Raw genomic sequence first — 12282 nt, 5'->3', positions numbered from 1 at the left:
GTCGTCTCTGACAATGACGCGAAGGCCCTGGTGTACTATTACTATAGTTTTTATTGTTTTGTGCTAATTCATTCTTTCTTGGTTTAACTTCTGTATGCTGTTTCTGAAGGAAAGCATCCAGTACGGTTATTGAACTGAGATGTCGTGTTTCCTATTGTACACGTTAAACACATTGCCCTCAACTTTGAGCTAATTTTTCTGTTGCTGCACTTTGTGTTTGGGAATCCGTCACATGACTTTTCTTGGTGTATTTAAAGGGACAGTATCACGTAAAATAGACTATTTTTCAGCTTTACGTCATGTTATAATGTCATCCCCTCATCAAAAACACACTTGGAGTGTTGCCTTGAATTGCTCGTGCATGTTTGAGGAATCCTTCAATCTCCCATGGCAACCATTCAACTGTGCAAAACACCTGGGTGGACCTAGCCCCGCCTTCGAGGACAAAGCTCCTCCTCAGAGCTACAGTTTCTGAGCTGCATTACCCCTGCACCTACCCTCCCTCACTCAGCTCCTGCAGACTAGCCAATCCTTCAATCCTGGTGGAACTGCTCATCAGTTGAGCTCATTATAGGAGATACTTATCAGAACAATTCTGGTAAAAACATAGTTAAAGGGTTAATAGAGGAGCCACATTGTGAAGACTTTCTGAAGGTGGAGTTTTAAAGAAAGAAAAAGGTTTTTTTAAAGAGACAGAGGGCCAATTTCAAAGAGTTAAATTACAAAGTCAAATTTCTTTTAAGTCATATTTGACATATGTGTTTTTATAACAGCTGAAGGTAACATAGTTACTTAACTGTGCTATAAAATGACATTATGTGCCTAAAAAATACTTTAACAGCCATCAGCTTGACTTCAGTGAGGCTACCTGATTGGTTAGTTTGGCTCTCCTCCCTGCTGATGTTTGGTTACTGCTCTGCCTCCTTTAACATGGAGGCTGTCAGAACTGAAGGCCTGGCTCTTTGCTGTTGAACAGCCTAGCTAGTAGATAGCCAACAGCCGTTAGCCGGCACCTGCTGTGAGGAGCGTGTGGATGGATTCCAAAAAAGGTTTGATCCCTGTCACACTGAAAATAAAGCAAGAAGGTTCAGTGAAAGTCTGTGATTACTCTAGCATTCAACTTATAGAAATATTGTTGGTAATCCTAACTGACTAACTCAAACAGTGGGAAAAAAAATATCTGACTCAATGTCAGAGGGTTAGAAATAAAAGGTCGTTTTCTTGTATGGTGGATGGAAATATGTTGTTTCAGCTGCATTTCTTTATACATGGTAGGAAAAAACCCCCAAAATCAATCAACCCACTGCACCTTGGTTAAATCCAGCTGATTCGTTCTTCGGAGGCAAAATCGTGTAAACTAAGCCTCGTTAATTTAGCTCATTAGGTGAGCAGAAACCTGTTTGATTGGAGGCAGTTGGAGCCCTTCCGCTCTGATGCAGCAGTGGTATTTAACTCACCATATTGGCTGTCTGATGGCTGCACCTCAGGGTCATGTTCTCTGACATGGTTGTTGTCCCAATGCCACCCCTCCACACAAAGAACAACTGCCTTGTTGTTATTTGTGCAACAAGGTAGTTCAAAATACTTTACATGAATAAAACAACAATAAACAACCAAAGCAAAAACAGAGATATTACTTTACATTACAAAATGAGAAGTTGCAGTCGACCACAATTATTAATCTGTTTTCCAGATTAACAACAAATGAGTTGTTCCTTCATTTGTTCTGAGTTGTTCACAGGGATGCCAAACAAATGAGGTTTTAGTTTTGATTTGAGGAAACTCAGTTTTTGAGCAGTTTTGCTGTTTTCTGTAAGATTATTCCAGATTAGAGGAGCGTAAAAACTTAATGTTGCCCCTCCATGTTTGCTTCTGGTTCTGGGGACAGAGAGAAGACTGGAATCAGAAGATGCAATAACTCCATGGCAACCATTCAGCTGTGCAAAACGCCTGCTGGACCTAGCTCCGCCTTCAAGGCACAGCTATTCATCTGAGCTGCAGTTTCCAAGCTTCTGAGCTTCCACCTCACAGAACAGCCCTCACCCACTGAACTCCTTCAAACTAGCCACCAGCAATTAGCAAACACCTGATGGAGCTGCACATCTGTTGAGCTCATTATAGGAGCTACTCTCAGGCAACTCTGGTAAAAATGTTGTTAAAATGTTAGTAGATGAGAGATGTTGTGATGACTTCCTGAAGGTGAAGCTTCAGAAGATTTTAAAGTGACAGAGCCCCAATTTTAAGGTATTAAATTACTAAGTTAAACATCTTTGATATACGTTGTTTTTTTCTTTTAAGCAACTGTAGTTAACATAGTTACTAGATTGTGCTGCAAAATGGCACTATGTGTCTGGACAACATGTAATACTGCCCCTTTAATAAATGAAATCATTAGTTTTTTTTGCATTTACTCTGGTTTTTGTAATTTTAGATTTTATCTAACTGCAAAAAAAAAAAAAAAAAAAAAAAAGCCAATCCAAAGTAAATCTCTGAGGGGGAAAATACTTTTTCGACAGCCCTGCATTATTGTGACTAATCAGCCAAGAATAATAATAATAATTAAAAAAAAGAACCTACACACCTGCTTGTTGGAGTTTGAAACATCACTTATTTTTCTGAGTCAGTCTCCCTTCATGTGTGTAAGAGTGAGCTTTAACGAGGAGGACTCTTCCTCGAAGTGTGGCGGCCTTTAAATCTGATGGCACAGGTTGAATTGCTGCATCTCCCATTTTGTTTATGAGTAAACGGCTGTTGGTGGCAGAGATTTGAAGCTAATAGCTGCTTTAAATAGCTGCAATTAGAGAGTAGCATGAGATATTTAATCACTCTAGACCAATTAGTCTGTAATCAAGCAGTGTCCAAGAGCGAGCACGTTTTTGTCCTCTACTGTTCCTCTGCAAGCGCCCGCCATATATTTCTCTGTGCGGCGGGAAGAGCAGTGATTAACACGCGGGGATATAGGCCCCCGTGGAACGCAGTAATGTGGAGTTAAATCAGGGAGAGAAGGAGGCGAGACACCGCGGCTAAACCTGTTATTGCAGTTTAACATATGCGGAAGGTTAATTTAAAGCAGAGGCGACGGTGAGCGTCCCCGCTTTATGTGTTTGTGTTAAATTTGCCGAAAGCAGAGGGGCTGGGTGTCTCTGTTTCTGCAAGGAAAACAACTGATATGTTTTTCTTCCTCCCAGCGGCTCCAGGAGAGGAGGAGGCTTAGGGTTAACGAGCGCCTGTGATTTATTCAGAAAGCCTTACAGATTTTATATTGTTTTAATATGAAGCAAAGCCAGGAGGAAAACCTGACGGATGCACGCGTTTGAAGCCACAGTGCACATGCTCACACCTGTGCAAACAACTGGCTCCACTGGTGCCCTTGTTGTGTTAGTAATAGTGCTGTGTTCATAATGACATTTCCGATTGACTGGTCATGGGGCCGGCCTGTCTACTCCCTCCGTCCAGGACGGAAAGTCGGCCGACCAGTTTGGTTTGGTTTGGACTCTCTTATCAAACAGGATGTGATGCTTTCCCACGATCTGCAGCAGAGGGGCCCACACACCAGGAAGAGAAAGCAGCAGGTAATCATGTCTGTCAGAATAAAAGAAAAAAACACAAGAATGACGAAGGTTGTGAAGGATTCATGACTTCCTTGTCTTAAGCTCTGTAGAAATCCTGTAGGGAAACTTTGTCAGCATGGAGAGGTTAAAGCAGAACCCTGAGTCTGGGAACCCAGCAGCCGCCAACAACCGACTCATTTGACTATTTGTTTTAGGGAAGGCTTACTTCACGGTTGAGCCACTCATAAGCTGGCTGTATGGACTTAAAGGCAATCAGTTTGCGTTATTTGAATCCTCACAATGTCTGAAAAAGTCTTCAATTTGTGTCTAAAAATTAAGGCTTTAAAATGTCATTTTTTTTTTAAATGTAACTTGGCTTGAAATATATCAATCAAATGTTTTTTTTTCATGGCAGGACTACTTCATGTTTTTTCTTGTGGGACTTTTCTGTCAGGCAAAAGTTTGAGTTGCAACGATATTGGAAACAGCAAAAGTCATTTATGTTAATATGCTTGATTAATATAGCAGCTTAATTAGATAAAATTTACTGTAAACATCTGAGAAATAAAATACACAAAATGAAACTTCTACAGGTATGATGGATTTATATGAAATCTGCTGAGTAAGAAGAATGTGACGTGACATCGATGTGCGCTTGCGCATTACGTAAGGTATGCGCATGCGCACAACTGACAGATAGTCAAAACACCTGTTATTGACGTCAGTCTGTGACGATTGACTCGGGCTTTGACTTTGCCAGCCGAAGATCACGTGATCAGCTGAGCCAATCACCTGCCTCTGATTGGTCTCATTTACATACAGATCTGCCCTCCAGGACGTACAGCTCCACCGCAGCAGGGGCAACTCCTCCTCCTCCACCCCACAGAGCGCCAGTTTCCTACCTTACGCCTCCTGCGGGAAGGCGTAAAAAGTAAAAGGGCCTACATTCAAATACTGTATGGCAATAGGACTGTGACGTCACCTGCACCTGATTGGCTCAGCTGGTCACGTGATTCTCGGTTTTCAAAGTCAAAGCCCGAATCATACGTCACAAATTGACGTCAATGACCGGCTGAGGCAGAGTCCTTGAATGTAGGCCCCCTGCAATAATTTGGTCACTAAATTTTCTTTTATTTTCGTCTTGCAGGCTGACGTTTGTAAGAACGAACCAGTTAGACTGGACAGAAGATAGAAGAGGTTATTCTTTCTGTCTTCTACCTCTCTCTCTGTCTGTCCCTCTATCATTTAAGATGGAGGTTTTAGCATAGACTGAAGACGAGGGTTCGTTCACAAGTGTTGCCACGTGAGACTAAAAAGAAAAGTTTTAGTGCCAGGGCTTTTTTATAAGACTTTGTCTTGAAAGCCCCGTACCTTAAGCCCCCTGTGGGAAGGCGCCTCCTGCGGGAAGGCGTAAGGTATGGGGCTTTAAAGGCCAAGTATTTAAAACGGCCTCGGTACTAATACTTTTCTTTTTTGTCTCACGTGGCAACACTTGTGAACGAACCCTCGTCTTCAGTCTATTCTAAAACCTACATCTAAAAAGATAGAGGGATAGATGGAGAGAGAGGTAAAAGACAGAAAGGATAACCTATTCTACCCTCTACTATCCGGTCTAACAGGTTCGTTCTTACAAACGTAAGCCTGCAAGACAAAAATGAAAAAGGTTTAGTTTGAATCTACATTAAAAGCAGACTCTGCTCATAAAAGCATATGTTAATGCACATGCGCACATCGATGTTAGGGTTAGGGATGACAGATTTCTTATAAATCCGTCATACCTGTAGAAGTTTCATTTTGTGTTTTTTATTTCTCAGAAGTTTACAGTAAATTTTATTTAATTAAGTTGCTATATTAATTAAACATATTAACATAAATTACTTTTGCTGTCAAAAAATAAAAATAAAAACATTTTATTGTTGTCTAACTTGATGTGGTTGAGGCTACTGGTAGCTAGCTACTATAATATGCCCTTGCTAGCTGGACAGCTAGCTAGCTTTTTTGCATCCATCATGGGTAAGTGACAATGTATCGCCTGTCTGTCTTTGCCACTGGCTCACTTCTGTTTCCATTCCTTACAAGGCCAGGTTAAAAATGTTTAAACTCACCACTCTCTGTAGAGAGCCATGTTGTGTGAACAGCACAAAGCTGCTGGAAAAGCCACAATTAGAGCTCAGAAGTTTCACTATTTTTGCAAAGGTTGTTTGTAATGCAGCAGGATCCACCAACCGTCCCCGATATCTACGCTTATCTCGGTCTTGAATTTCATTCAAGTTTGCATTAAAAAGGTCTTTAGAAGTATTACATTTGACTTGCTGAAACCCTGATTTATTACGTAAGTACATCAAGAGTCTTTGAAGGCAAAAGCTGTAAAAAAAATTGTGCAGATTAGATTATTTCATGGACTTACGTTTCTGCTCTTGAAAACATTCCAGTCAGGATGAAAGAACAGGTTTAATTAGCATTGCTTAGATCCAGAGGCCAACTTATGGAAAATTGTCAGATACATGTTTAATTTTTTTGTTTTTGCCAACAGGGTGTATGGATGAAATGTGACCCTCAGCTCAGATACAAACAGGAATGATTAAAACTCCATCAGCAAATACAATTACTGAAGACGAAGAGTGTGAGGAGGCTTGCTCACAAAAATACAAATAGCCCAACATGGAGGGAGTTCAACTGGAAAACCAAGATGAGATTTTTTAGGACACCTTCAGTTCAATCTTAAGAGTGACAAAACTAAAGCTGATTCATGTTGCCCGGTTTTAAAATATACAATACTCCACATTTTTTTATAGTTGCGATGAAAATGATAGCATGCTGTTGTCTTAAGGCACGGCCTCCCACATGTCTTCAATGGCAGGAAGGTTTAAAAAAATGACTGCAGAGCTTCATCTGACAGGAGATTTGTTTATGGACTTTATTGACGTTATTACTGGCCATCTTCATTTGATATATTGATATTTTTTTTATTTACCACTTATTTTTGAAATGTGGCACAGCATTGTAGAAGGTTTACAACTACAAATTTCAATATTTGGCAGAAAACTGTTTTTGAATGCAGAACTTGCAGAATCTCTATTTGCTCTTACTGCATTTTGTTGTAAATTGTTATTGAGAGACAAAACATTTTTCATCATATCTATCTATCTATCTATCTATCTATCTATCTATCTATCTATCTATCTATCTATCTATCTATCTATCTATCTATCTATCTATCTATCTATCTATATCTATATATATATATATATATATATATATATATATAACCGATTTATCAAAGTTTCACCTCATATGTTTGCACACAAAGCTTAATTAATTATTTAAAAAGGAAATTCATTCAAATATAATAAAAATAATTTGTATACTGAAATATTTAATAATTTGTGGATTTTTATTTTGCAGGATCCTCTGCTGCCCTGGTCGCTGTAAGCAGTGATTTCTTTTGCTTTGCCTCGGGCCGGCTCGGTCTGCATGAACTCGTTGAGTATCTCCTGTCCTGTTTCCCCTTTAACTCTTTCAGAAACGTGTTTTTTCCGAACAACATGGAGGACAATATGCAGAGTTCTTCTTCAGAGTGGCATGTCATTCCGAGTCGGTCTGTGAGAAACATGCTCTACTTAAAAACGAAGCGCAGCCTCAGCTCAGGTGACCGTCAGCCGGCTCCATTAGATGAGGCGTTTCCTGTGGAAATGCATTGGTGATGCAGTCAGTTTGAACTGCCGGGCCTCAGTGAGAACCACAATATCTTTAATCATATCAGGAAGGTCCAACTGTCAAGCTGGCCACCTGTGCTTTAACACACTTTTTTAACCTTTTATCACTCACACACACACAGACAGCCACACATTCACATTTCACATCCCAAGGACAGTGTTTGTCAAGGGCATCAAGGCCAGGTTCTCTTACTGTGGGCTGTAAACACACAGGCGCGCGCACACACACACACACACACACACACACACACACACACACACACACACACACACACACACAGGTGGCCTTCTATTTCTTTTTTTTGCAGAGGTTTCTGAAAGGTGGCTGGAGCTCCCACAGAGCGACTCAGTCACCAAGCCTGTTGGTGTCAAGCAGCCTCTTTAACCCCCATCGGCCATGTTGACATGGTGAAGCGAGGCAGGAAAGTCCTGCAGCTCGATGGGAGAGGAAAAGAGATCGTCTGTAACGTAACTAAACGACGCCAGATAGAGAAAAGGTAGAAAGGAGTTACTGGAACCTTCCTCACTCCTTTTTCCAGATGGGCGAAAGCATGAACACTCACCAGCCTTAAAATTCACTCAATTTTATACCCAAAATACAGCAAAAAAAAAAAAAAAAAATCCATCTGATTCCAACTATAAACACATGCTGTCACGTTTTAAATTTTAAAACCTCAGCGGGCATCCTGTTGCCTCCTTTCTGTTTAATTAAAGCAGTTATCACCTTTTCTCTTTACTTGTTCTGTTCACGTTGCTTTCAGTCTTCCTCACTGGCAAGCGTCCGCCGCTCTGAAACCACTCAGCACTAATCTGCCCGTGTCTTAGGTTAACTCAGAACAATTTAGGCAAAAATATTTGCAGAAAGTCAGATAAAATTCCAATTGGCTCCTTGCTTCACTCGGCCTGATTCGGTTTCTTTTCCACTTGTATCAGATTTCTCCACATAAAACGTGTTTAAAGAGATCATTTAAAGTCTCAGCAGTTCACAATGTTCTTTTCTGTGAAATAAAACTGAGCCTCTAGCAGCACTGATTTCATCTCCATCTTAATTTTGCAGTGTCATTGCCAAGACCAGCTATTTTACCAGGCTTTGCATATTACCCCTTTAATAAACTATTAAAGATTTAAAGAAAACAAAACGGTTGCTCCCAGCAGCAGAAACATTACATTTGACACTAAAGATTTAAGATGATCTAACTTTAGGAGCACTGTTGCTAAAAAATATTGTATTTCTAATATTAATGTTACCAATAACATGTTCATAGCTGTTCATTGTGAACATTTGTACTTTTATCTTGATTCTGACACTTAGAGTTAAGACAAAATATAGAACATACATCTGCTACATTTTACAGACATTATTCTGCAGTGCATAGAGGACAAGATGACTTTATCATAGTCAAGCTAGCTTGCTCGCTAGCAGGCCGCTTATATGTTCCAATTTGCAATCCATATTAAAGTGTAACTATAATATGAGTTTTGGTTTTCACACCCTGACTGTCTTTTTCTCAAGCAGTAATATTTCCAAAAATACAAATGTGTTCTCCTTGAAGCTTATCAGCCAGCTGACTGGGAACAACAGGCGGGGGAGGGGCAACAATACAGCTGCATATCTCATTAAAAGCAGGTTTAACCTTTAACAACCAAGAAGTGAACACTTTACCTGGACTTATATATTTCATTCTGTGACGGATTGTTTTTGCTGTTTTTCCATAATAACGTCAGCTTTCGGTATGTGATGCTTACTTTAAGCTAACCACTGTTAGTTTAAAAAAATGGACTTTGAATTGTGTAAACATTTAATATTTAAGTCCTTTTGACAGAGAAACTCTGAAACCCTTCTGCACCTCATGCCCAGTTAGCAGAAGCTGCTCAGTAAATGCGGTACTGTGTGAATCCTGGTGAGAAGGAATTTAAGGAAGGGTCGGAAAACAAAAAGGCTGGATTTCTGGATCCTGTAAAGCAAGTTTCAAAGATCACATTAGAGCAACATGTTGACCTAAGGACTTTACCCTGCCTTTCTCTCAGTGAACGCCAGATTATAGGACAAAAGTATGACACGACACAGTTCTTCTGGGAAATTTTAATTGTTGCGACAACTCCTCACAAGCCAGTGGTCAAGTCCAACAGTGCAGTAGACCAAAATGTACAAGTGCCCTCTTGCACTGGCAGGAGGGTGGTGAGGTAAATTCAGTGCTGAACGTCATTAAAAGTTAAAAGTTTTTTCCTCCCCTCGTTTAAAGGCCGCCGACAGAACAATCACTTCAGGTCAACGTAGACACGTCGCCTGTTTGTTAAAGTATTCCACCAATTTATAACCAAAAGCTTAATGATTTCCTCAAGTAAATCATTTACTGCTTAAGGAGAAACTCAAGAGACGGTGAGCTGCAGGTTTTTTTTTTTGTTTGTTTTGTTTTCATCTTGGAAGTGCTCTTAGGTTTTATTTTAGCATCTGAACAAAATCAAATCAAGACAATAAAAAGACTTGAGGAGAAAAGTTGATGGAGGATGCAGGGGGGGTGGGGGGCTGCTTCAGTGCACATTCAGCATGATGAGCCTGACATGCTACATTTCAAACTATTTCAAACACTGCAAAGAGTTTAATGATATCATCATGTGAGGACATAACCGGCAGAGCATAAAACACGTTCATTCACTAAGAGTGGAAACACAATATTTACAGAACTGCAAAAAAACAAAACAACAACAACCAAAGAAACAAACAAACAAAAAAAAACAACGGTTTTCAATAAAAAATATCTTATAATAATTACAATAATCTATTTACTCATATAAGTCCTTCCACATACCTTAATAGAACATTTGTGTCTCTGTATTTACAAGCTTAATTGTCTCGAATTAGAATCGTTCTTTACAATATCAAACATGTTTAAGGTACCAGGGACCGGCGCCCCTTTTCAAAACACAAGTCATCTATTTTAAACAATAGATGTGAGGAACGTGTACAATGATTTTCATTTTTCTTCTTTTCTTTCTTTTTTCGCAGTTTAGTAAAGCTTTGAACTGGAGTCGCTCGGACACAATTCACAATCTGTCGCTCTGTGAATCGGTTTCTGACAAGGAAAAGAAAGAAAAAACCTCGAAGATGGGAAGTCGATGTTTTCACACGTTAAGAACTTAAAAAAAAACAGCATGAAAACTAAAAAGAGAGAACTTGAAGGAGATGAGTCCATTTTTTCCCCCTTTTTCAGAATCAACATTATGAAGGAAAAAAAAGCTGATTTGAAAAAAAAAAAAAACCCAAAAGATTTTATTCGGGTTTATTTCCCTCTCAGCGGGTGTGTGTGTGTGTGTGCATGTGTGTGTGTGTTTTTTTTTGCCCCCCTCTTGTGACACTGTGCCTCCAGTTGGGTGTGTGAGTCCCTGGCGAAGCTTTGCTGACTTTTGGAGCGGCTCTGCGCTGCCTGCACACCTGTGGAGGGGATGAATAGAGGCAGAGGGAAGGGAGGGTGAGCTGCACAACTCCAGACTGACTGGCGCCAGCGACAAAACAGAGGCCATGCTTGATCAACAACCCAAAACAAACCAGGTCAAACAGCAACCAGGCCGGCCCGATTCAAACACACACACACACACACACACACACACACACACACACATGCTCTAGTCCTATCCAGGTGTGTGTTAAGAAATAATAATAAAAAAACACCTCCAAAGCTAGAACTGCGAGCTGAGATTGAGAGAAACAGCAGGCAGAGTGAGAGAGAGAGAAAGTGTGTGTTTGTGTGACAGACAGAGGATGAAAGAGAGGGCGAGCGGAGGCTTTAACCCGCGGTTCTCCTCAGATTGCTACATGGGTGACAGTTATTGCGCAAAGCACAGCTGCCTCTGAGGCTGGTGCCAACTGCATGTTTAACAATTATTATTTTTACCTGACGTCTCCTGGCTTCACTGCTTTACACCATTCACACACCACACACGCACACACACACACGCACACACACACACAGAGCCCACTAATGCTGCTGATTCATTAGGCCTTGGTTTGGATTTGTTTTACTATTATTATTTACAGAATCCCAAAGAACTAAACTGAACCCTTTTAAATATTTTTTATACACCTCCATTAAAATTTGAGAGAGTACATTGAGGCCTGGAAGGTGTGTGATAACTGTTGTGCATGTAGATGACATTTCTCGCTGTTTATATGTATTGTATGTGTATTTATTGTCTGCTTCTGTGTATAATATGTAATATTCACCCTTGAGTTCATGACAGATTTCCCCTTAAGGGGACAATAAATATATTCAATTATGTTCTATATTTCAAATGATTTGTGTAAAACAAACTAAAATCAATTTCCTTAAAAGAAGAAAAAAAAAACACACACATTTTGATCTAATATTATTTAAGTCCACTTACCAAATGCAGCATTGATGTCTCAGCGGCATAAAACTGAGTCCTCTGGTTTTTTCACTATTGATGTTCTCTGGCAAAAACAGTGAGGGGAAAAAAAAAAAGAAAGAAGAGGATGTAAAACAAAGAATCTCTCAGAATAAGAGTAAAAATAAAATAACAGGCCTAAACCAAGCAAAACCCCACATGATATTCAGTTGAGTCTGGTATTAACCAGCTATCTGTGCTGTAATAAATTCTCCTCCAGCCTATTGAATGACAAATTGGCCCTATTGTGCGCAGTGGAGTGGACTGCAGGCTGAGGCACTTCACCAATCCCGGGATAAGGTGGGCCTCTGACACGCCGTCATTATCATGCAAATCATAAAAGCCCCGCAATCAAGTGTGCAATCTTGAGCCCACGTTTTCTCTTTTCTTTTTTAAATTTATTTATTTGTTTGTGTTTTTTTTCTGCTCATATTTTTAAGGCTTTCATAACTAGACGCTATAATTTGTTCTCCTCTCTTCCTGTTTGTTTCTGCAGTGCTGGAAGGACAATGACATCTAACGGTATATGACGCGCTTTGTCTGATGCTGACGGATCCCCCCCCCCCCCCCCCCCCCACTCCCCCCCTCCCCCCCCCCGTCCCCCCCTTACA

The 12282-nt window shown here is 40.2% G+C and overlaps 1 protein-coding gene across 1 annotated transcript in view; it reads right to left on the bottom strand.

The window, feature by feature from the left end:
• Positions 1–10468: 10468 nt before the first annotated feature.
• id4 (inhibitor of DNA binding 4) overlaps positions 10469–12282 on the bottom strand; it is a 5852-nt gene continuing 4038 nt past the window's right edge. Inside the window, exons 2-3 of the mRNA XM_015041718.1 lie at positions 11651–11717; positions 10469–10700 (exon numbers count right to left, since the gene is read on the bottom strand). Of these exons, the coding sequence (XP_014897204.1) occupies positions 11670–11717 (48 nt within the window). The 3' untranslated portion in view covers positions 10469–10700; positions 11651–11669. The remainder of the gene's footprint in view (positions 10701–11650; positions 11718–12282) is intronic.

Source organism: Poecilia latipinna, unplaced genomic scaffold, assembly GCF_001443285.1.
Source record: "Poecilia latipinna isolate Pla-1442-1.1 unplaced genomic scaffold, P_latipinna-1.0 Scaffold566, whole genome shotgun sequence".
Taxonomy (NCBI): domain Eukaryota; kingdom Metazoa; phylum Chordata; class Actinopteri; order Cyprinodontiformes; family Poeciliidae; genus Poecilia; species Poecilia latipinna.
This window is presented reverse-complemented; position numbering and strand designations above follow the sequence as displayed.